Genomic DNA, 25,422 nt, shown 5'->3' on the forward strand with positions numbered 1-25,422 from the left:
CCCTATGATGCTGAGGATCCGTTTCCCCTGTGGAGACCCTCAGGCTGGAGAAACCCATCTCTTGTCACTGCCAGTGACAAGCACAGGGACGTGGGGTCCAGGTATCAGGAGCTGCAAGCGGGACCAAGCCATACAGAGTGGGCTGTCTGGCTCTCACCGGCTCCCGGACAGAGGCCTCCCTCAGAGCAGTGGGCCGGCGTGTGCGCATGCATGTGTGAATGTGTGTGTGCGCACGCACGCACGCATGAGTTTGCGCCTGTCTCCCAGAGCGAGAGGAACCCGTCGTAAGCTGTCGGCAAATCCTGCCAATGCTTAAAGGGTAATTGTCACATGCAGTGCCAACAGACAGATCTCCGGCGGATTCATTTGGTTTTGTTTTGTGGTTATTTTTTTTTTACAACTTTAAATACGGAATATAAATAAATTTTACATTTAAAAAATAAAAGGAAAGCCCCCAAAAATATAATCACCGACTTTACAAACTGAAGGAAGCAGATTGGGGAGATGGGGGGAGGGGGGAAAGTGCAGTAGAAGGTGGAAAGGGAGGTGGGAGCTCAGACCCCACCCCTAGGGGGCCCTGGGGATCTTTTCCCTTTTCTCACCCACTCCCAGCCCAATAGCTGGTTTCCTGGGAGGAGCCACCAGAGATGGAACTCAAAAAGATCTAAGAAGAGGGGCGTGTGCAGGGGCGGAGCAAGGGCTACCCCCTACCCTTGGAGACCTTCTCTTGGGTTTTTCACACCTGCCTAAAGGGGAGACTGCTTGAGCTGAGGACTTGGGGAAATGGAGGCCACAGGGACAAGTGTTGCTCCCCAGTCCCCCACCAAGGGCTCAGTCCTGTCTGACCGCTCCAAGTCGTGGGCTGGGTCAGAGGCACAGCCAGTCCACACAGAGCCTTTGTGTCAATTAGGAAAAGGATCCCTTTCCTCAAGACACTTTACCTCCATCTGCCAAAAAATTGTCATAATAAATATACAAATTGGCCATGTCTATGGTTGTGTGTGACCTGTGCTCCCTGCATGCAGTGCTCTTGTGCAGTGTACACCCTGTACAACCTTACATGGCAGTCTTGACTGGGCTGGGATACGACAGCCAGGCCCCCTGCTGCCCTGGGCTCTGGTCTTCTGTCCTACAGAGCAATGACTGGGGTTATCTGTGGCCTCAATAAGGGGTCCAAGAGCCCCTTGGTGGAGCAGACTGAAGGGTCAAGACAGGAGGAGACACAGGGTGGAGGTAGAGAGATGAAACAGAGGAAAAAGTGAACAGGGGGAGTGGAAGGAGGCAGTGCATGCCCAGGTCACCATCTCCATCCACCTCCGGAGCAAAGTCCATCTCTAACCCGTCTGAGAGGGCACTTGGTTGCCTGGTGCTCTGGCCACACCTGCCTTGAGGAGTCCGCATCTTCAAAGAATTCAAACGTATAAAATGAAAAGAAGCCACTTTGAGCAGAGGTAACCAAGGGGAGATGACCGGGCCTGGGCATTGCAGGAGGGGGTTTTCTCCAGTCTATGCTTCCCAACATGGTCTCAGCCACAGGAGTATGAGTACCCTGGCCTGCCTGGGGGTGCTCCCATCAGAGCTGGCTGCAGGTCCAGGGACCAGGCAGGCCATGCTGAGAGGTCCTCAGGCCCACGAGCAGGGTTTCAGGCCAGTCCGTAGCGCTGGGGAAGGAAGCTCCTTTCCCCCACCAGCGACCCCCATCAGTCTATCTTGCACTTTCATCCCATTTTCTCCAGGTCAGGAGAGGAAGACAGCGATGGAGTCCAGGTCCTTCATTTCCTTCTTGAGCTTCTGGGCAAGATGCTGGAGGCCACTGAGGGGAGACCCACTGGTGGAAGGGTGGACGGACACGTGGATGGGTGGGGGAAGCACCATTGGCCGTCCGAATCAGGCATCGAGACAGACGGACGAGGGGAACAATATTATCACTCCAAGGACCCCATGGGGGCAATACAGCAAATACCATATTAAATAACCCTGTAGGCCAAGCAGAGGGACACGGGGATCAGAAACAGCCTAGGGCTCCATCCCACTCTTACAGGCAACCAGGGGCAGGGAGCTGGGGTCAACCAGCTGCCCCTGATTTTCAGCAGGGCTCAGGGCTGGAAGATTTGAGGTTTAGACCTCCCATCCTCTTAGGGCATACTGAGACACAGCTGGGCAGGGGTCCTTAAAGCCGCTCACCCAACCTGTGCCGTGGAAAAACTCCATTGATAACTGGAAGAGGAGATCAAGGCTTAGAGCCTGGATTTTGTATGGGAAAATGCCTCTTCCCCCACCGCTTCCTCAGCCAAAGCCACAGGCCAGGGAGAAGGAACACGGGGTGCTGGGCCTCAGTTTCCCCTCTGGGTCCTCACCTGCCCGCACTCTCCTGCAGATGCCCCTAGGCTCCAAGGGTCTCCTTCAGTGCCTTTTTGTCATGCGTGTGCTTGAACTTCCGGTGCTTCCCCTTGGGGGGCCGGCGGACTCGCACCGTCCGAATGGTCACCCGAGTTTGGGGTGTCCTGGCTGCTTGAGAGAAAGAAAGGTCTGGTTAGCAGGTGGATGAACACTGGCGGGGATTTGGGGGTGTCTATCCCCTTGACTAAGGCCTGCCACAGACCTCCCCATATCCTCTGGGCTGAGAGAGGGGGTGGGAAGGGGAGTCTAGATTTGAACCCAGCCAGAACTCCTGGGTTCAAATCCCAACTCCACCGCTCACCAGCTGTACCTTAGGGACAATTCCTGAACCATTCTGTGCCTCTGCTTCCCCATCTGTGAAATGGGGATAACAAACTGCCCACCTCATGGGACTAGTGGAAGGAATAACTGACAATATGCTGGCAAACACAGAGGGGAGCAGATGAACTATGGCCTCAAGTTCTTTGTCATTACCCCACTGATATGCCCCTGATTTCCATGCCCCTTGTACATGGACTGGACTTGGATCTGTTAACCAATTTAAGAAGGCAGACTGGTGCTGGTCAGTTCCAGGCATGAGCCTTAAGAAGGCCTGGCAGCTCCCACCTTTGCACTTTGGGGAACCCTGTGCTGTCACATAAGAAGTCTGGTTCGCCTGCTGGGGTTGCCACATGTGGGAGCCACATGGGGAGGAGGGGCCCTGGGCTACAGGGAGAGGGATAGAGGCCCAGCCCTCCTAGTGCAGCCTCCAGATAACTGACTGCAACTGCAAGAGATGCAACCAGGACCACCCAGCTGAGCACAGCCAACCCACAGACGGAGAGAGCATAGCAAATGACTATTGTCTTAAGCCACTAAGTTTAGAGAAGTGATCAGTAAATAGCAGCTGCTCTTATTATTCACTTGTTTCTTTTTTCCTTCCTTTGACCCCCTACTGAGGTTTCCACCCACCAACCTCAGCCTCTTCCAGTCATGGGATGGGGGAGCCACTAGGCTTCGGGCATAACCACACCCTTCCACCACTGACCTGGGCCTTTCCCTCCATTGTACCTGTCGTCTGCCTGGCCCCAGCAATTCCGAGAGGCAGTACAGTGGGGTGGGCCAGACCACCTGGGTCCAAACTGGGCTCTCCCAGGTGTTAGCTGTATGCTTTGGGGAAAGTCACACACACTCTCTGTGCCTCAATTCCCACATCTTTAAAACTGAGAACAGCAGCCCTGGCCCCCTAGGTTTAGGAGATAATGCATGGAAATCGCCAGAAACCCTTAGCTAGCATGCACCTGTCAAAGTTCTAAGCTTATTTATCCTCACAGTGGGTACAGGTTTGTACAGTTAACAGATGAGGAAACTGAGACAGAAAGTCTGGGATTTGAATGCAGGGATCTGCCTCTGGAATCCATGTTTTCAACCACTGGGCTGTAAATCACAGTGCCTGCCAGTCTTGGTCAAGATTAGCACTTATGTATCTCTTCCTCCTGGGCTCCTAGGTAGACATCCTAGCAATGAAAGTTTTCTCTGCCAAGCTCAAGGCCTGCCTCTTCCTGGGAGGCTTCAGAGTTCTCCCCAGCCCACCCAGCTACTTTGGGGCCAACACCTGACTTCCCACCTCACAGACACAGGCTCTCATGAGGCAGTTACCCCACTGCTGCAAGTAGGAAATTTAGGGACTCAGTGGGCTCTCAGGTCCCCCTTGAGGGAGGCTGCCCGAGAGGGCCAGAGACAGGGCCATCAGCAGGACGCTGGGCTGGGAAAAGCCTGAGCAAGTTCAAGGTCATCACTCAGCTCATAAGTGATAGGGCAGAGATTTGAGCCCAGGAGGTCTGACACTATCACACGTGCCACACCACCAGCTGCCACAGGAACTGTCACCCAGGGCCAAAATGCTGAAACTAAAATGGCAAGACCTACATATCAAGTGGTTGAACATGCCTCCTAAGAAACTGGTTCAGAAAATCACATGAAACGAAGGCAGGGAACAGAACCCCATTCTAAACATAAAGAAGAATATAGGGGCTTCCCTGGTGGCGCAGTGGTTGAAAATCCGCCTGCCGATGCAGGGGACACGGGTTCGTGCCCCGGTCTGGGAAGATCCCACATGCCGCAGAGTGGCTGGGCCTGTGAGCCATTGCCGCTGAGCCTGCGCGTCCGGAGCCTGTGCTCCGCAACAGGAGAGGCCACAACAGTGAGAGGCCCACGTACCGCAAAAAAAAAAAAAAAAAAGAAGAATATAATTTTTCCTGAACAGCCGTCATTCTCCATATTAACTCTACAGATAATTTACAACATGTCAGTTTGAAGCTGTCAAATTCTCAGCCTTCCTAGGTCATCCATGACTCAGCTCAGCTCTTAGAACAGGAGGAAGAGGCTGAGATGGCCCTGTCTTCAGGAGGCTTGTTAGTAAGAAATGACAGTGAGATTGTCCTGTCCCCTAACCAAAGAAAGTTATTGAAAATCCAAACAGTCACTTGCATGATTTTTTTATGCTCATCTAATCCTATTAACTTAATGAGTCTCATTTGATCCTTACTTTTCTCTTCGAGGGAGAAAACGCAGCAAGATAGTCAAAAGAACCCAAAACTAGGTGTTCCAAGACCTGGGTTCCAGGCTCAACTTTGCCGCTATGCTACCTTCATGAAGTCCCTTAACCTCTCTGTGCTCCAGCAGCCCCATTAGTAACACTGAAGGACTGACTTGTAAGATCATCTCTAGCTCTAAAATTTTTTAATCCTTAAAAAAAAAAAAGACGAGGCAAGTTAAGAGCCAGTGACAGCTGTCAGGGTGAGGGAAGAGCCAGGAACAGAACTTCAGGATACCTGAATTCTAGTTATGCCCCACCTGGAACTGGCTGTGTGACCTTGGGCAAGACCTCAGCTTATCTGGGCCTCAGGCACCTCCTCCATAAAATGTAGAGGAGGCAACTGGACCATTTTTTTAGTCCCTTTCAACTCTTTAAGTCAAACTTGCCCGTGAAATTGTGAATTTGTGAAATCTAAGGACAGGAACAGAATTCCAGTTCCAACTTATCCGTGTGTTTGAACCCTATCTGTCAGATCCCTGCTACATTGTTGCCCAGCCTTTACTTGCATACCTCCAGGAACACAGAACTCACCACCTCACAAGGCAGACAATTCCATCTTGGACTCCTGACTGATCACCAGCTTTTGCATATATGTAGTTAAAATCTCTCTCTGGTGATTTTCCACCCCACTGGTCCTAATTCCCTCATCAAGGCTACAAGGAATTAGTTTGATTTCTCCTCCCCAGGACAAGTAGTCAAATATCTGGTTACGATATATGCCTTAAGGTGTTCTCTCTCATGGTTCCTCCCACCATTTCATGCACTCACAAAACAAAGTAGGGGGCTACGGTAGCAAGACTGGGATGGGGGCTGCTCTGGATGGGGCGGTCAGCAGACCTCTAGGAGGAGGTGACTTCTGATCTGAGACCCAAGTGAAGAGCAGGACCTAGGCTTGTGAAGAGCCAGGAGGAGTGAATTTCAGCCAGAGTGACATGTACAAAGAAAGGCCCTGAAGCAGAAACTTATTTGGCCACTCAAACAGGCCAACCTGGCTGGGGTGGCATAAGTGAGGGGGACTGGTTGGCAACAAGGCCAGAGGGCCAACCGGGGGCTACATCCTCACATAAGGCCTCCCAGGCAGGGGAGGAATCTGGATTGTTGTCAGGGACATGGAAAGCTTCAGGTGAACTTAACCAGGGGCACGCCAGGTCCAATTCCCCCAGCATGCCCCCGGCAGCTGCCATAGAAGAAGGGGGCTGAGCAATTAGAGGCAGACCCTGGATGGGCGGTTACCTCGCTGCTCCTGGGAACTCCCAGGACTTCGGGTCACGGATCGTGCCACCACCGTCTCACACTTGCACGCCAGGTGGTCCTCCAAGGTCACCGTGGCCTTCTTAAAGTTTGGCTTCTTCCGTACTATCTCAATCTTTCTTACCTGGAAGACAGAACCACCAAAGTGCCTCCGTAAGACCACACAGGCAGGGGCCGAGAGAGCTGCCTGCCTGCTCTGCCACCCAGCATCCCCTGCGGTGATCTTTCCTCGAAAGCCTGGATTGCAGCAGGGTAGGCGCTTTGGCCCAAACAATGGCAGGACCTTGCCCTCTGCTCTTCTCGTAGCTTTTCCATCAAAACAAGCCCTCCTGACCTGGTCTCCGGCAGCCCCCCTCAGATCCCCCAGAGAGGGAGAAAGGCATTTCCCGGTTAAGCGTGGGGCCTGTGGTGTCCTCATTCCCTGAGCGCCAGCCAAGGTCAGGGGCTGCAGCAGAGGCGGGGAGATGGTTGTCTGGAAGGAAGTGGGGGGAGGCTTTATCCAGGAGGGAGGCGGGAAGGGGGAGGTCAGCTGTCAGGTGTCCATCCACAGAGCTGGCAGTGTTGGGGACAGGAGATACCATGACAGTGGGCGCCGGGGTAGAAAGTGACATTGGTAATCTTGGGCCCAAGGCCCAGGCCTGGGATGGAAGGCGGGCACGAGGCAAGGCCACGGCTGACCATAGGGGAGGGGAGTGTGATGAGGTAGGCAGGGCACTTGGCAAGAGTAGGTAGGGAGCACCAAGCCGGTCCTGAGCCCTGGAGAGGCGTGCCCACCGCCCAGCAGCAGCTTGGCCCAGCCTGAGCTGGTGTGTGGGCGAGGCTGCCCCCAGAGGTGCAGAAACCTTTCCACATAAATCAGAAGACAGCTGAGACTTCTCTGGCCCTGCCCTGCCCCGTGTGAGACCAGGAGCTCCCCAGGATGGCCTCTACTCTAAAATTTCCCTTGAGTCAGAGTGTACACCCAATCTTTCCAGAAAGGGGACAGGATTCAGCATTCTGACTCTCTGCTAAGGGCTGCCCCAGCTCTTGCAGGGTCTATGGCCTGGGGGGGGTCTCTCTACCCTCCTTGCTAGAGACACGACCTGTCAAAGGGAGATGGGCGGGTGTTAAAGATGCTGGGGCACCTAGCTGAGCCTCTCTCTGTGTGGATTGAAGAAAACTGAGAGCCCTGAATAGGGGAGATCTTTAGGGAAGTTGAACAGCTGCCCAGAATGTTCTGAGTGTCCGATATGTTTGTGGACCTGTCTGTTCCAGGGACGTTTGGGGATTTGATCCCTGTAAAGGAGGAGGCAGCATCCTTTACATATGGCCCCATCCCGGGGGCCTGTCTGTGGCTCATGGTCACCGCAGCCTGGATGGCCTCAGTGGACCCATGGGAGGCCTCTGCACACCTGTCGGGAGGGAGCATCTCGAGATCGGCCCCTCTGGATGGAGCCCTGGAGCCCGCCAAGGAGGCCTTTGGACGCCCCCCGAAGCCTGGTCAGCGAGTCCCGTGCCCCCTACCCTCAGGCTGGCCGAGGCCTGGGTACCTGAACGGGCCGCAGCTGCACTTGCGTGGGGCGGCACTGCACATTGCGGTTGTTGCAGCAGCCAGAGCAGCGCTGCACCTCCACGCAGGGCGGCCACACCAGGAAGTTGGCGTTGGTGCGGTCTATGAGGCGCCGCGAGATCTCGAACACCTCGGTGCGTGTCTTGCACTCGGCGATCACGGCTGGCTCAGCGACTGTCGGGGAACCTGGAGGGAGCGGGGACCTCCATCAGGGTGGTGGGCCTGTCCAGAAGCCCCACCAACAGGAAAGTTCAGCGCGGAGCCCCTCTGGGACTGCTCGCCCTCAGAAACGCTGGCCTGTCCCATCTCCTTCAACCCCAGCGTGGAGGGTTACCAGCCACGGAACTTGGGCAGGCTGCTGACAGGCTTGAGGCCTCAGTTTCCCCACGTGCAAAATGGGGATGATCAGGGACTTCCCTGGTGGCGCAGTGGTTAAGAATCCACCTGCCAATGCAGGGGACATGGGTTTGAGCCCTGGTCCGGGGAGATCCCACATGCTGTGGAGCAACTAAGCCCGTGGACCACAACTACTGAGTCCGTGCGCCACAACTACTGAAGCCCAAGCGCCTAGAGCCCGTGCTCTGCCTCAAGAGAAGCCACCGTAATGAGAAGCCTGCACACCGCAATGAAGACCCAATGCAGCCAAATAAATAAATAAAAATGGGGATGATGAGATCTACACCCCCAAACCACCGTAAGGATCAAGTGAGATCATTCCGAGAGCGCTGGCGTGGGGTACTCGTCAGTTTCCTCCCGCCAGCCCTCAACCATTTTATTTGATGATTTCATACATTTATGAGTTTGCCTGGCATGTGGCCCTTCCTTGTGTATTATCTTGTAGCCACTCTCACATTGCTGTTTACACTGTAATCTATTCTTATGCTTTTGCTTCTTTCAAGCCTCAGTCTCCTCACCTATGAAATGGGAAAATAACAGTTCCTATACTGTACTTGCTGATCAAAGGAGTAAGTGAAACTTGGCCTACAGCAGGCTTACAGTCAACGCTGGGGCGACTGTCATCTGTCATTATTCACATATAGAGGAACTGAGGCTCAGAGAGCTGAATTAGCTGCCCAAATTCACAGAGCAAAGAGTGAAACTCAGGCCACCTGACTCTTATGTGGCGGGCCCCCCAGCCATGGTCTACAGAATTTTGGGGACTGCAGGTGGGCAGAGAGGAAGAGGGGCTTGGAGCGGGCACCCACCTCCCTAAGAAAGCTTCTGTGGGACCCAGTGACCTGCACCCTCCTTTGCTTCACGCCTGCTGTCACAGGCACAGCACTTACGCTGCAAAGGAGACACGCAGCCTGCCAGCGGCACTGGGTTCAAGCAAGAAGAGCCACTTAGGATCCCAGCCCCACCACTTGCTAGCTGTGTGACCTCAGCTGCTTTTTTACCCTCTCTGGGCCTCAGTTTTCAACTCTATAAAATGGGGTTAATAATCTCTACCTCCAAGGTTGAACTAATGAACCAATGAGGTTTTAACGAACTATATTTAGAAAACAGTGTGTGTTGGTTGGGGGGAGGATGATGACTTAGCTCCTCAATAGAGGAGGGTATTTAAGGATGGTTGTGCTCTTTCAGTTTCACTCGGTCCTAAGTGTCAGAACGAAGGAGCAGGCCCTCCGGCCTCAGGCTGGCTGCATCCCCAATTCTTCCCTGGCTCCCACCTTTGAGAGGCCACCGTTCTCACCCTCAGTCTTACCTAGGCTCCTTCTCCCGCGGGATAAGCTATCCAGCTCGCCTCCAGAATGAGACCAGGTCAAATTCAGGTCCAATTCAGCCCCGTCTTCATCTGTAAGAGGAGGTCAGACACACTCTGAAAACTGTTGGCTGGCTCGACCACGGCTCTGGGGGCTCTGATGTGGGTTCCAGGGCAGGCGGGAGGACTGCTTCCCTCCCCATCCCCCCACTGGCACACCACTCCAGAAAACAGTCTCCCCTTCGGGCTCCCTGTGAACCCAAGGGTCCTAGCTCTGAGGAGGGGCCCCTCCAGACAAACCCCAGGGTGGCCATGGGGCTCAGAGGGTCGTGGGGCCCTGACTGCATCGCCAAGGGATCATCAGCCCCACTCCGGGCCCTTCAACCACATATTTGGACAGAACCCATGTCAATGGAGTTAAAAATAACCTATCCCCTTTGCTACTGTAAGAGAACCCTCCTTGGCCTCCAGGGCAGGGTGAGGACCCAGAGCTCTGAAGGCCAGTTTCCAGTGCCCCTCCACCCAGCGTTCCCATAGGAAGTGCTGAATGGAGAAATTCCCAGAATCCCCAGGGGGGACCGGCATGCCCTGGACACAGCCCCTCTGGAGCCCCGGACAATGGCCCAGTTGGGCGGGGAAGAGGGAGGGAAGGAGAGGGATGGGGGTGGAGGCTGAAGGCAGAGACAGGAGGTGAAGAGCCAGGCCTGGTGGGGCGGGGGGTGGGTGTTGGGGGAGCCCTTGCCCTGCCCCCTTTTCGGCCCTAGTCTCTCTCCAGCCCCCAGTCTTTCACGGTGTTTGTCCCTCTCCCCCTAACATTTTGCCCCCCTTCTGCCCTAAGTTGTCCATTTATTCCTAAAGTCACAAACCACAGCTCCCTTCTCTATCCTGGGTGGCCCTCCTCTCAGCATCATTGGCACTCCCTGGACGCATCCCTCTCTCTAGAGATGGCGGCCGGAAGCAGCTGCGGGAAGTGAGGGTTGCAGAAGACGTGGAGTTCCTCACTGAACTGTGGGCAGCCCCTTCCAACTCTTGATGGCTGAAGCGCCAGCAAATAAACTACGGGGGTTGAGGACAAGCCCTGCTTCCTCCATGCAGCACCTCACGCTCCCGCCGTCTCCCCAGCCCACCGGCCCACTGGCCCTGCCCAAGACACAGCTCCCGCTCGTCCGCGGAGGCTCCCAGTGGGTCCTGTTTGGAGGACATTGTGCTACAACGGGTGCCTTTCCGTCTAGCCTACCGCTCCTGCGTCAGCACGTCTGTCTGTCCTTCTCACTCCCTTCCTTTCTCTCTGCCATCTCTGGAATGTCCCTGGTGGGGAGGAGATGGGGAAAAGATGTGCTTTGTGGAAACGTTAAGTGGATTAGGAAAAAATAGCCACACGGTTGCCTTGAAACAGGTCCGCTATTGAAAACCTCATCTCGGAGCTCCCGACTCCCACCCGGGGTCCACAGGGGCTGCCCGAGGGTGAGGGCCAAGGGCCTTGGGAAGAAACAGCAGAGAGGCTAAATTTGGAAGTTGCCCCATTGTGTTGACCAGGGCTGGCCAGTCGGGCATGGGGTGGGAGGTGTGGGAGACGTGGGGCGGGGGGCCTGGTGAACAATAGGTGGGCCCAGCTGGGGCCCCCTCCCGCCTGCCTCGCCAGCCCCCAGCACAGGCGGGTTTGAAAGGGCCCGGGAATGCTTTTGAGAGGGAGCCAGGGGCCCAACGGGGAGAGGAAACAAAGGCAGGAAATGCTGTCCCCCGTAGATAGCAGTCTGGGCAAGGATTACAAAGTGACAAAGAGACAAAACCCCAGAGGGAAGGGGAGCTGGGGGTGCAGGGGGGCTGCCGACCAGGGCTCCAGGGAACAGGCCAGAGGTTAGAATAGAATGGAATTTGCTCTGAAGGCAGCGTTTATAAATACATTCCCGACCCAGCCCGCCAGCCCCGCCACGTGTGTGCCACCAAGCACGTGCCCATGCGCTGAGCGCACTCTTGGGCAAGGGCAGGGCTGCCCACTAGTGTGGGCCAGGTGTCCCCCGGAGACCTTGGAGACTGGGCCCTCGGCCGGAGGGGCAGGGAGAGGGCCCCTCTGGCACCACCCTCCCCAGCTGAGTCCACACCCGGATGCACATTCGGCAGATGCCCTAGGTACCTTCTCCCTGCCCCCTCCTCTCGGCGCCCCACCCTCTGCACCCCGCCAGAGCCACATGTGGGAGCTTCTCCCGCCACACCCCACATCCCAGGTAGCAACCCGTCCGCCTACTCAGCACTGCCTGGGACAGGTGTGGCTGAGCCCTGCGGGGCTGCCACAGGCCTCTGGGTCTCTGGATGCCAAGGGAGCGGGGATGCCCTTGCCAGATGCCCTGCCCCCTTGGCAGCGGGGATGCCCGCCCAGCTCCCCGGGACTCAGCGGAGGGCCAGAGCACAGGACGAGGGTTCAATTCACCTCCGGAGTCTCCGTGCAGCAGGCGTTGGAGGTCATCGAAGGAACGAATGGAGTGGTCACTCAGCATCTCGTAGAGCTCCTCGGGAATGGGGTCCCCCTGCCAGGCAGACACAGGGGGGCCAAGTGAGCTGGGAGCAAGGGCTTCCCAGCCATGGCCCTCTTCCCCCCAACACACACACTCCCTCCTATGGCAAGTTCCCATAGGGCTCCTTGGCCACGGACAAATGGACAGCCAGGCCGGGGGGCAGGCAGGGGTCGGGGGGAGATTCCAGGCCTGACAACCAGTAGCACAAAGGCCCGGGACCAGATGCTGCGGAAGCCTCTAAGATGCAGCTCAGATCTGCACCACTCCCCGCCAAACAGAACCTCAGCTTGCTTTAAGTTAGATTTGATCGTATGTATCTGTCTCCCCATCACACTACAGGTTCTGGAGGCTCCAACAATCTGATTTCTCTCTGCTTCTCCTCCATGCCTGACAGCTAAAGGCAGCCAGCATTTGCCATGGGAGATCGAATTATCCCCATTTGACAGAGGTAAAAACAGAGGCTCAAATAGGCGACATCCTTTGTCGGAGTCCTACAGCCGATAATCAGCAGAACCTGCATTCAAATCCAAGTCTTTCTGATGGCAGAGCCTGTACCCCCAGCCTCCTGGGTACACAAGGTGTTTAACAGATGCTTGAAGAGTTGGATGGTCTCAGGAGGCCACATGTACTAGCATTATCTATTTAGTCTCTCACTCAAAAGAGGAGGGAAGGGAATCCTCAGATACAGCGGGGAAACCTGAAAGCTCACCAGTGCCCCATGCCCAACCAAACCCTATTTTTAGAGCCCCTCTGGCCTGTTGCCAAAAACACTTGAAACTTAATAAGCACTTTAACAGGCCCCATTTGGAGCCAGGCTTCCTCCAGGGAAATCACAGGTCCTACAATAACATGAGAGCAGCCCTCATAGGAATGTCACGGCCCCGTCCCCCATGGTCCAGGGAGACCTGAGGGGCTGATGCCAAAGGTCTTGAAAAAGAGGTGAGGGCCTCTTTCTTGTGCCTCGGGGCAAAGAAAATGCGCAAGATCTGCTGCGTGTCCGGAACTCACACCTGTGCAGACACATGCACGTGCGCACGTAAACACACAGGAGGGCTCCGCCTTGTGGGAGGAGCCCCTGGGGAGGGTTTCAGCAGACCTGACTTACTACTGCCTGACCTTGGGTTACACAAGTCTGTGCCTCAGTTTCCCTGGATTAAGAAGGGAGGCGCCCCTGCTCGAGCTGGTGCACTGAACACTCCAAAGCCTGGAGTGCTGAGAGGCTTCCCACAGGCTGCCTCAAGGAAGGAACGCCGCCCTCTCCCTGCCTCGTGGCCAGTCCCCGGGGTGCTCCCCGAAAGGTCTGTTAGGAGCCCGGTGACTGATCATGTTCTAGCCTCCCCCAAAGCTCCGCCTCCTCATCACTTATCAACTCCTCCTCCGGGGGTCCCACCACACGCGGGCCTGGCCACTGGAGTCAGCCCTGGAGTCAGCAGGCCAGGGTGGAGTGTGGCCATGTCCGCTCTTAAAGCAAATTCCTTGAGAGCTCTGAGCTGAGTTTCTTCATTGGCACATGGAGCTTATAACCCTGCCTGGTGCCTAGGGCGGTCGGGAGGTATGAGGGAGAGAAGGGTGGGGGTCTAGCAGTAAGTTTGGCTTGGAGCTGGGGTCCACGACGGCACAGCCGGGAAACCAGGGTATGCGTGTGTGAGATGGGGGGGACGTCAACTCAACTGCCCCTCACTTTCCTCTCCCACCTCCACGTGGCCTGCCTCCTCCAACCCAGAGAGACCACGCCTTTGGTGGTCTCCAGATGTGGACACAGGACCCAACCCGCGGAACGGAAAGCAGCTGGCTGGTCTCCAGTGAAGCCCAAGGCAGGCCACTGCCCCTGAGGGTTTTGTCTGCCCCAGATCTGGTAGTCCAAAGAGCAGGATTTCACCTCTACAACTACTAACCTCCCCGTGAACTCAGGTTGGCCACCGCCCCTCTCTGATCCTGGCTCTCAGTTGCAAATTGAAGGGGTTGAAAACATTTGATTCAATTCTAATTCTGCCTGGGGGTCTTGGGAGAAGCAGCAGAGGAAAGCCCAGGGTGGGGTCCCCAGCCAGGTCTCCCAGGCTGCTTGTGGAGTAATGATTCAATTAACCCCCCAGGAGAGGGGCCCAACGGCCCAGGACCAAATGGCACATAGCACTCGTGCCAAGACCTCCTTGCCCCCTGGAGAGCTGGCTGCCGCTGCTGCTTCGGGCCAAAGCAGAGTAGGCAGACTCCCAAACAGGCCTACCTAGCAGATGCCCAGACCCAGCCTATGATGCAAAGGAGATGCTGTCTCATGGAAACAAACCCACAACCTCCCAGGCTGAGTGGGGAAGAGCCCAGGATACAGACAGGAGAGGTGGGAGGAGCACACAGTATGTGCTCGATAAACACTGGTAAAATGCATGAAGGACTCTCCCCTTGTCTCTGGAGTTGTCTCCTGTATGATTCTCCCCCTCCTCCACCAGGAGGACCACCCCCGAGCACACTGCCTCCTAAAGAGTCCACTTTCTTCTAAGCAGAGATGCCATTCCTGCACGTGCTTTCAGTAATTTGGCCACTGGATGCCCGAACACCCTGAGAGCCCCTGGATTTGACACTAATACCACAGCTAACTTCTGTGAAGTGCTAACTACAGGCCAGACACTGAGTCAAATGCTGTACCAACTACCAAAAGGCTGGCGCTTTTTGTATTCCCATCTTCCAGATGAGAAAGCTGAGGCTTAGAAAAATTCAGTAAACAGCTACAGGTCTACACGAGTCGTAAGTGGCAGAGTGGGCCCCTCTCTCCCAGTGCCATGGAGCTGCCTGGGCATTAACCTCAGTTCCTGTCAGCTCCCCACCCTGCAGGGGTCATGAGCAGCAGTTCTCAATCAGGGGCGGGTGGGCCCCCGGGGGACACTGGTCATGCCTGGAGGCATTTTTGGTGGTTATAAATAGAGGAATGCTACTGGCATCTAGTAGGTGGAGGCGAGTGAGGCTGCTAAACATCCTTCTATGCACAGGACAGCCTCCACAATAAAGAATTCTCTGGTCCTAAACATCCATGGTGAAGAGATGGAAAAGCTCTGTCGTAGACAAAGCAAGGGCTTCAGCTGCCAGGGAAACCTGGGTTCTTGGAGTCAGGCTTTTGACAACCTAAAGCCTCAGCTTCTTTTTTTTTTAAGTCAAACTTTTTATTGAAGTGTAACATACACACATTAAAGTACAGAGGTCATAAGTATACAGCTTAATTAATTTTCACAAAGTAAACACATATCTTGAGAAATAAACAGACCATCCCAGCACCTGAGATGCTCTCCTTGCATCTCCTCTTTGTCACAACTCCTTTTAAGGGTGGCCACCATCCCATTTTCTATTACTGTTAGGTTTGTCTGATTCTGAACTATGTTTTCTTTGGTAATGGGCTTCTTTGTTCAACATTATATTTGTGAGACTTATCCAGGTTGCTGTATTTAGTAGTGGTTCATTCATTTACATTCTATTAAATAAGTATTCCACAATTTATTTATATGTTTTACTTGATATATTTTTGGGTTGTCTCCATTTTGAGGCTATTATAAATAGGGCTGTTATTAAAATTCTTATATTTCTCTTTGGGTGCATATTAGTATAATTAAAATTAAATAATGGGCGATGGTTGCATAACTCTGTGAATTCTGAATTGCCAATTTCTGCAAAGAAGCCAGTTGGGATTTTGATAGAAATTGAGTGGAATGTGTAGATCAATTTGAAGATTAATGCCATCCTAACAGTATTTACTATCCTAACCCATGAACATGGATGTCATTCTTTTTATTTAGATATTTTAAAATTTCTTTCAACAATGCTTTGTACTTTTCAATGTATAAATCTTACACTCCTTTTGTTAATTTTATTCCTAAGTATATTATTCTTATTGACGCTATTATAAATGGAATTGCTTTCTTTTTTTTTTTAACATCTTTATTGGAGTATAATAGCACAGGGAGATCAGCTCCGTGCTTTGTGACCACCTAGAGGGGTGGGATAGGGAGGGTGGGAGGGAGACGCAAGAGAGAGGGGATATGGTGATATATGTATACATATGGCTGATTCATTTTGTTATACAGCAGAAACTAACACAACCTCCGCTTCTTTATCTTTTAAATGGGGCTAATAATACCTCAGCGGCGTTATTGGGAGGCGGAATTGCACCTAGCAGAGCAGCCAGCAAATGATGGGTAGTTAATGAGCCCTGCTGTGATCCCCATGCATTCCTTCAGTGTGGCTCCTTGAGGGCAGCAGCGAGCAGCACGCATGCGCGGGGCCTGCAGTGCAGGACATTTTTGAGGATGATAGTGGGTAGGTGGAGAGTATGTGGCTTTGCATTATCCCTGTGCCGGGCCACAGGAAATGACACCTGAGCCCCACACTGGCACTTGCCTGGGGCCGTGTGGGCTGGTGGGTGGGTCCCTTCCGGGGCTGGGGGTGGCTGAGAGGTGGGCAAATTCAGCCTGTGGTCAGCTCCAGGATGCAATGCCCTGGGAGAGACTCACATGGGCACCTGCTGGGGTCAGAGGTTACTTGAGGTGTGGGAGGGTGAGCAGCCTGGAGCCCGGGTTTCCGGGGCACAGGTTCTAGAAGCCTCCTTAGGGTGGGCAGCTCCCCCTCGGAGATAGGAAAGGAGGCCTGGCATCCTGATGAAGCTGCCCCAGATCTCAGGCCTGGGGTTCCTGGCAGGGCGAGGGCGTGGCAAGAAGGCAGCTGGGGCACAGCCAGCTGTGGGAGCCAAGGCAAACAGCCTCCTCCCCACCTCACCCCTAACGCCAGCTGCGCAAGGTAGGAAGGGCACAAGCTAGCTGAGGCCAGGTGAATTACCTGCTCCCAGCCAGGCTGGCAGATTAAAGGGGCTTGGACCCCACCCTCTGCCTGGGCCCCAGCTGTACACACAGATATACACTCCCCAGCCTGCCTGCCGTTCAGCTGAGGGAGACAACACGGGCTTGGCCCAAGCAAGCAGGGGCGTTGTCAGTGGCTGGCAGAGGGAAAAGGCCTCGGAGCGCCCGCCTGCCTGGGAGTCTCAGGCCGGATTTAGAGTCAATGCCAAAGCCAAGCCCTTTGAAGAAGCCTTCTCTGGGCAGACCACAGAAGCCATTTAGAACCAGCCTTTCCCACCTAGCATTTCCCTGCCTTATTGCTCCTGGGACCCTCCACTATTACTGTTAGCCCAGCCCCCCACTGGGCTCCCGCGTCTCCCTCCAGCAGAAAAACTGTTAGACCAGGAAGACAGAGGCCAGGGCAGCAATTACAATCCTGGCAGCGCATCGCAGTCACTGACCCCAGCCACCCCTGGTCCCAACTCCCAGCCCCGAGTGGGGCCCAGGAATCTGCATTTTCAGAAGGCCATGTAATTCTGCTGCTCTTGGGGACTCTGAGCTGATCCAACCTTCTCATTTTTTTTTTTTGTAGGTGGTAGAAACTGAGGCCCAGCTCAAGATACCCAGAACCTCTGCAATCTAATTTTCCTTCTGTCTCTTTCTCTCTATCCAGTCTAATCTTGGCAGTCCAAGTACCAAGACACGGAAAAGAAAGAAGTGCTTGTCTCTCAAGATGGGGGTGGGGGGAGGGAGCGATGCAGGGGGACTCAAATGAAGATGCCTACTGGAGGGCAGCATGGCTACTTGGGGCTGCCCTGCGGGAGGACTGAATGAGGCCGCGTTTATAAAGCACTTAGCAAGCCCTAGATACATGTCTGGTCCTTCCCTCCCCGCCCCCCGCAAGGATTCACTGTCCTTTCCACAAATATTTACAGATTATCCACCATGGGCCAGGCACCGTTCTAAGCAGGGGAGACAGTGGTGACCAGGACAAAAGCTCTCTAGTGGGGTTTATACTCTGGTGAGGAAAAACATATAATAAACAACTAAATAAATCAGAAAATGAAAATAGTTGTGCTAGAAGGGCATTTCAGTGGGCGGGGGGGGGGCGGTGGTGGTGAGGAAAGACTCTGAAAGGGACTTACGAGGCCCATGGCAAGCACTGCTTTACACTCCTGCTGAATCAATCTCTCTCTTGCTCACATACACACACACTGTTCCTAGGTCTTGCACCAGAGCCTCCAAATTCTGTTTGATCCTAACCTGTAGCAAGTCAGTCTCCCACTACCTAAGGCCATTAGCAAACCAGAAAGAAGCTGCGTGATTGAAGGTCTGCGGGTCCCTTCACTCCTTCTCAGCAGAACGATGCAGAGGCCAGAGACATCACATGACAAGGAGAGTCACCCTCCCGGAAGCCAGCTCAGTTGATGGAGATGGGACCTTATGGGACTCAGCCGACCCTCAGCCAGGCCCCACCTCAGAGCTCCCCATCCCTCCTTCCCAGCTGCTGAGACCTCCACCTGAGGCTCAGTACAAGCGTGCCAAGGACATGGCCAACCCCAATGCGACCTCCACCAGCAAGCCCTCCTGGACTGGCTCCCATGTCAACAGGTTTTCCCTTTAGGTCTCCTCCCTTAGAGACTCCTGAGGCTTACTCAGGCTCTGCAGGAAATTGCTTCGTAAACTGCAAAGCACTACACAACTGTGGGTTCCTAAGGCCATGTTCAAGGATGCTGTGATTCAAGTGAGGAGAAAGGCACCAGCTTCCGTGCCATAGCCTCCCCACCAAACACACATACCCCTGGAGCTCTGGAAAAGGAGGAGGAGGTGCTGGATGAAGCTGGAAATGGAAAGGGCAGGCCTGGGAAGGCCTTCTCCAGCTGTCACCCAGCCTCTCCAGAGCGGGCTGGGATCCCCAAAGAGGATAGAACAGTCAGGGGTGGGAAACCCCCTCAGCCATTCAGGGTCATCCAGTCTTGGAGGTTCAAAGAAGGGCTTATGTGAAGGGAGAAACACTCTGGACATCACAGCGCCCCCCATTTTCGGCCACATGAGCATGGTTTTAAAAAGCAATCACAGAAGAATAATGCTTGAGGGGCTTCGAGCTGACCTGACCAGACAAAAACCAGTGGGTGCTGTGGAGCCGGGACCTGACGGGAGGGTCCCTGTTTCCATTCCCTCATAGTACCCAGGAAAGAAACGGGGTCGCTGCAGAGATAACTAGCTTCCAAGGCCCACGGTGGGCTCACCTGTTGCGCGGGGGTGGGCACCTGGTGCATGGGGGTATAGGGGCCGTGCGTGCCTATGTGCGTGCGTAGGTGTGCGCGCACGTGTGCTCAGGCTGCGTGTTCGGGGGCCGTGCGTACGTGTGTATGCGGTGCGCGCGCGTGTGCCCCGCGTGTGCACGGGCGTGGCGGCGGCGGGCGCGCGACCCGGCCGCGGTAGTGCGTGCCCGTCGCTCTGCGCACCCGCCCGCTCGCCGGAGCGCAGCATCGCCTCCGGCCAAGAGTGTGCATGCGTGGGGTGAGTGAGCGAGTCGGGGGGCCGGGCGGGGTGGGCTGCGCAGAGCAGCGGCGGGGGCGCCGCCGTTCCCAGGACGCCCTGGCACCGGGCCCAGCCCCCAGACCCCGCGGCGAGGCAAAGCGGCAGCTGGGGCCGGCCGGCGCCCCCCTTCGCAACAGCTGGACGCGGCCCGGGGGGCTGCGGGAGCGGAGAGGAGGGGGCGTCGGGAGGGGCCTGTAGGCTGCCGGGCCGAGCCCCGCGTCCTCCCTCCCGGGTGCTGGCCGCAGGGGGTGGCCGCGGAAGGGCGGGGCCCCAGGGCGGGCTGCCGGCGGCCCTCGAGGAGCCCCGAGAACAAAAGGAGACGGCGACGGCTCCTCCGTGGTCAAAACAACCTGCGCTGGCGGCGGCCCAAGGCCCGGCCGCGGCCTCGGAGCTCTTCACCTTAACCCCTTCGCCGCCGCCTCCTCCTTCCTAAGCCTCGTTAGAGGCCGAGAGGGGCCGGCCCTCCCCGGGAGCAGGCGAAGTGCGGGCTCCCGGCCGCGGCCGAGCAGAGGCGGGACGGGACCCGGGCACGCCGCGCTCCCCGCTGCCCTCTTCTCCCCGGCACCTCGCGCCTCCTCCCTGCCCCGCCCCCTTTCCCACCTGGATTCCGGGTAGACTTGCCAACTCACTGCTACGTGAGGCTGGGAGGGGTGCGGGGGACTCAATACAATCTGATAGCTCCCGCAGACGTTTTTACACCCCAGCTCTGCTAGGCTTTTACAGGCGGCGCGCTCCGCACCCTGCGAGCGGGGGAGAGAGGTGCGTTCTCTCGCAGGGTGCGGGCGCAGGTATGGCGCGACCTCAGGCACACCCCGCCCCGGGGGCTGGATTCCCTAAGACCCCCACTCCTCCCCTAATCCCAAGTGCCCAAAACCTCTCTCGGCACCCACTGCGCCCAAGACACAGGCTGCTCCTGCACCGCACTCTGGGACCGGGCAAGACCTGCACGGGTCCCGAGGGCACCCAGCCCGACCGGGAGCTGGAGCCAGGGTGGGACGGAAACCCCAGCCGAAGACTGGCGTGGCTGCCACCACCGGTGCGCGAGCTCGCACCTCCCGTGCAAGCCGGGTCCGGGACAGGACCTAAGCTGTAGCCGAAGTGGGCTCGGGAGGACGCGCTGCCTGCTGCCTCGGCACCACCCCAGCCCTCTCCCTTGGGCTAGGAGGGGGCTTATTCTCGGGTTCCTGAGGGGTGGGAGACAGGACCACACACACCTTCCCCTGACGCCTAAAAGCTCGGAGATCTGAGATCGCCCCTGGGAAAGAAAGGCACCGCTGCCCCCTCCTCTTAGAGCCTGGCACCTCCCGGACCTCGCGTCCCAGCCCTCGGAGGTCACCTAGCGCCCGGCGCCAGACCCAGGGGCTGCATGGGTCCAAAGTTCACTGCAGCGGAAGGAGAGGGCGATCAGGGGGTAGGGGTCGGGGGTAATGAATGAAGCGAAGCAGCCCCAGCCGCCGTCGCAACTCACCTCGGCGCTGACCAGACGCAGGTAGCAGCAGAGAGACAGGAAGAGCGCCCAGCAGCGATTCATGCCGACTCCGGGCCCGGCCCCGCGGGGCCCCGGACGCGTGGACCGAGCGCGCCGCCCCCGCGGCCAGGGTGGGGGGCGGGGGCTGGGGAGGGAGGTGGGCTCTGCTCGGGTCTGCGGCGATCAGGCGCTCAGGCCGCTGCAGCCGCCGCCGCGGCTCACCCGCATGGCCCCCGGGCGCCGCCGCCCCCAGCCCGGGCTCCGTCGTTGGGGGGTTGGGGAGAACCTGGGCGCCGGACCAGGGTCCGAGGCCGCTACCTGGGCGGATCCCGAGCCCGAGTGAGCATCCACGGCCGGGGGGCTGCGTCGCGAACCAGCCGAGGCGTCTAGCCGTGTGGGGGCGCCCAGGGGACTCCAACCTCGAAGAGGAAAAAGAACACGGCAGTCGATGGTTCGTCTTCGCTCGCCGGCTAAAGGCGTTTTCCTCTGCCCGCCGGCTTAGGTTTTTTGCAACATTTTCTGGAAAGGCCTCCGAAGTCGGAAAGCGCAGAGCTGGGCACCTCAAAGCCAAAGTCTCCCCCAAAAAACTTTTTCCAAAGTTGGCTTTGCAGCGGCGGCTCGAGTACCCGGGCAGGGAGAGGTGCAAACTCCCGCCCGGGCCGGGTGGGGGGGCCGGAGCGTGTGCGCCCTGGCGCGGGGCCCGGGCGGCGGGCACGGCTGCTCCGCGCGCGCGTCGTGCCCTCTGCGCGCTGGACCGGGCCCGGCAGACAGGTGGACGCGGCGCGATTCGGTCGGTCCGTCTGCCCGCCCGCTCGCCGCTCTGGGCGTCCTCTGCGGGCTGCGAGTTGCGGCTGCTCCGGCTTTCTCTTTGCAACGAGGCTGGAGGGTGGGCTTTTTTCCCCCTTTTTGCGCGTGTGTGTCTGTGTGCGCGCGCAAAATATCCCTATCTCGGGAATGAAAGATGGGCGCTGGCGGCCAGAGGGGAGCCCTCAGGGAGGCAGCGGGGGAGGCTGCGGGCGCACGGGGAGGCAGGCGGGCTGCTCCCAGCGGCAGGAGGAGAAGTTGCCACCCTTTCAGCTGTTCCGGCCTTTATAAAGGAGAAGGGAGAGTGCGAGAGGTGGGTGGAGACAGCCTTTCCTCTTCTGGCCGAGAGTCAGTACCGGGAGGGGGGAAGGGGGGCGGGAGCTCCTGGAGGGCCTGAGGCGAGGATGGGGTGCCTAGGGGTTTCCAAAAGCCCAGCAGCCCCTCCGCCCAGAAATCTGGTCCCTGGGAAGGTAGAACTAGGAGCAACCAAACGCTGGGCCTCTCAGCACAGTGTCTGTGGCCTGGTTTCTAGCCCACGTGGTTGGGGGCAGGGGTGTCTCCAAGGCTGCTGGCTTGCAGAAGTGCAAGCCCGCACCTCCAGGACCAGACATTTGTACCATAGCACAGGCATGGTGGTGAAGGGCTCAGGCTCTGCAGATCCTGCCCTGGTGCTGAGTAGCTGGGTCACCTTGGGCAAGTCACTTCCTTTCTGTGCTCCTCCATCTTACCTCAAAGTGGGATAGGGTTATCGTGAGGACTTAATGGCAGAAAGGGCAAAAAGCATCCAGCCCCCAAAAAGCCACAAGGTGATCACACAAAGCCTGCAGCCAGTACCATTCAGCTGAAAGCTGGGTGCACGTCTCCTCCTCCTAGCTGGTTGCCTGGCACACAACAGGCGTTGCTGGCATTGGTTGAATTTGAATTTGTTGAACTGCAGAGTCACACAAACCTCCACAACCCTGCAGCATCCTTGCAGGGCCGCCATCATGATCCTCCAGTCACCCTGATGTTTACTACCTCTCTCAGCCCACGGGTTGGAGACCCAGGGCCCCCCACCCAAGCCAGCATTCACACAGTTAACGCCTTCCGCCCCCCAGCTCCGGGAGCTGCTATGTCCCTTCCTTCAGCAGTCATACGCTGACAGTCACAGAGTCACACGCTCGCATGCTGAGCCCAGCACCCACCACGAGACCCACTCGCCGCATCGCCCAGCTCCTGGCTCTAGGACACCTTTATCTGGTCCCGTTGTGCTGTCTGTGTCATCTGTCCTTTGTACCCAAACATCCCTACGGGGTGGCAGCCTGCTCCTCACGTGGGCACACACCCTTAGTCACTGAGACAGGCACACTCACCGTCTCTTCATGAATTGTCTTCTTGGCCCTGAGCAGGGGCAGCAGGGAGGGTGGATGTCCCAGGAGGGCCTCTCTACAAACAGCCACACGCACCCGCCCTCTGCCCATTACTGCCTAGGCAGCATGGCACAGTGGCCAAGAGGCGGGCCAGGGGCAGGTCACCTTGGTTCAAATACTGCAGTGGCCACTTGCTGGCCAAGTGTCTCTGGGAAGTTTAACTTCTCAGTCCCTCGATTTCCTTCCCTATACGCTGGAGAGACGGCTATAATTGGAGGGAGGGAGGGATTTCCAAGAGGCATGGGAAATTTTTAGGGGTGTTGGAAATGTTTGTCATCTTTGCTGGTGATTATGAGTTCACGAGTATTCACACATATCTAGACTGATAAGTGCTTTATTGTAGCTCAATACAGTTGTAGAAAGATTTTTATCTACTTCATAGAGTGGTCTGGAGGCTCAGATAAAGTAATCCATGTGGAAGCCCAGAGCAGGATGCCTGGCACATGGAGTCCATCGTTTCTTCGACAAAGCTTTTGCGTGTTCCCTCAGACACTGTTCCAGGCACTGGGGAGACGGCATGATGCTGATACTGCCCTGGAGGAGCCCCCATGCAGAAGGACAGACAAATACATAAACAGATAAATTAGGAGACAGGGTGACAAGGGAGATGGGGTGGGGGAGATGGGAAGATAATCCCAAAACACAAGATTTGAAGTCTAGAGACTTAGAGATAAAACCCTGCTGCACTGGACAGCTAGGTGTTCTTGACCTTGATCTTCTGTATCCTTATTTATAATTGACCATAGCTACCACTATTGTTATCGAGGTGTCCTTATGGTGGGTAGTGTTCTTCTTCCTCTGCATGTGGTTTCTCAATGCTCCAATGAGATACGTTTACTCTTATCTTATGAATGGAGACATCGAAGCACAGAGAGGTGAAGCAACTTGTTCAAGGTCACATAGCCACAGAGTTCAAGGTCACATAGTGGTGGAGTCAGGACCGGAACCCAAGTAGTCCAGCTGCAGAGCCCACACACTTGCTTCAGCCACCATGCTGTGCTGTGTCCTGGCGGCGATGACAGCAATGACACTTCTTACACAGGGCTTCGGTGAGCATCAAACACACGAATACCTGCAAAAGCACGTTACCAGCTGAGAGTACTGTACCAATATGAGCTCTGACTCACATACAAAGTGCTGTAGGAGCACAAAGAGGGAGCACACAGCTCAGCCTCAGGGGGGATGTGATGGGGGAGGGCTCCTTGGAGCAGCAGCATTGAGCACCTACGGTTTGCGGGCCCTGTGTGAAGCACTGGGAAATGGAAAGGGGAAGGAGAGCCAGTCCTGGCACTCTGGGACCGCCAGGCTCTTGAGTGAGGTAGACATAAATTGAGATGGCTTTGCGCACTGGTTAGAAGCGGCAGGACTGGGACAGCAGAGGCAGCAGGGACCACATGGCACCTGGGCCTGAATGCCATGCTGAGCAGAACCCCTTTCCTGTAGCACCTCTCATTGCAGACACCATGCCAATGTTGGGGGTGGGGGAAGAACACCCCCTCCTTTTCCTCCTGTCAGGCTCGGCTTAGCCGACACCTCCTCCAGGAAGAACCCCCAGACTTGGTGCTTGCTCTGGGTCCCCAGAGCATGTCCCCCACAGTATTGTCATTGTCCATATATGGGTCTAGCACTAGACTGACGCCCGTTCCAGCTCCTGCCCTACAATAGTTGCTCAATAAATGTCTGCTGAAGGAACGAATGAATGAGTAAATATCTTGCCTGTTTCTTCCTGGCCTGTTGGTTCCACCCTCCTGAAGGGTGGAAGGAGCTGGGGGGGGCGGTGGTGGAGCTTGTAACAAGAGCCTCTAAACTGAGATGCACAGGATATCTGAGGGGCACTGCCCTCACAGACCCCGGGAAGACCCCAACCCATCTATGGCACTGGGGCCGCTGAGGAATCAGGCTTCCAGGAGGGCTGGGAGCAGGTTTTGCAGGGTGGGGGGCCACACTCCCATAACTCTCACCCCTTCCACTCCCAGTAGGTCTGAGCCACGTGGAAAACCGAGGAGCCACAGCCCTCAGCTAGGTGCTGGAGGGGGCCTGCCCAAGGCTGGGGGCTTTTGGACTGTGTTTAGAGCAATCTAAGCTCTCGTCCATTTAAAGCATCTCACACCATGGGATTGGGGGCCAGGGGCTGAGGAAAGAGCTGGCTTCAATCCCACGGGCAGACTTGTGCCCTCAAGTCCAGAAGGGTGGGGATGATGTGTCCTGGGCATCGCCGCTCTGCTGAGGGAGCCCTGGGAACACCCACGCCAGGCAAGTTTGCTTTTCCCAGCTTGACGGAAGAGGAACTGGACCTCCAAACTGGGAACAGTCCAAGGCCAGCCCACAAATGGCCTGAGACCCCAGCCCAGGCTGTATGATGGCAAAGTGCATCCTCTACGCCCACGCCC

The 25,422-nt window shown here is 56.4% G+C and overlaps 1 protein-coding gene across 3 annotated transcripts; it reads right to left on the reverse strand.

Annotated features, from left to right (window-relative positions):
* Nucleotides 1-362: 362 nt before the first annotated feature.
* Nucleotides 363-20,950, reverse strand: PDGFB (platelet derived growth factor subunit B). Of its 3 annotated transcripts, none has more exons than XM_082635365.1 (7): nucleotides 20,820-20,950; nucleotides 11,909-12,005; nucleotides 9,484-9,573; nucleotides 7,759-7,964; nucleotides 6,212-6,353; nucleotides 2,358-2,508; nucleotides 363-1,977 (listed from the first exon to the last, which is right to left on the reverse strand). In XM_082635365.1, exons 1-6 carry the CDS (start codon nucleotides 20,880-20,882, stop codon nucleotides 2,384-2,386), a joined length of 723 nt encoding a protein of 240 aa, XP_082491491.1. In that variant the 5' UTR covers nucleotides 20,883-20,950; the 3' UTR covers nucleotides 363-1,977; nucleotides 2,358-2,383. The 3 variants fall into 3 exon arrangements, with proteins under 3 accessions (XP_082491491.1, XP_082491490.1, XP_082491489.1); XM_082635364.1 differs by having other exon boundaries at nucleotides 363-1,828; nucleotides 2,358-2,511; XM_082635363.1 differs by having other exon boundaries at nucleotides 2,358-2,511.
* Nucleotides 20,951-25,422: the final 4,472 nt, after the last annotated feature.

This window comes from Mesoplodon mirus (assembly GCF_964341445.2).
Source record: "Mesoplodon mirus genome assembly, chromosome: 11".
In the NCBI taxonomy this organism is placed as follows: domain Eukaryota; kingdom Metazoa; phylum Chordata; class Mammalia; order Artiodactyla; family Ziphiidae; genus Mesoplodon; species Mesoplodon mirus.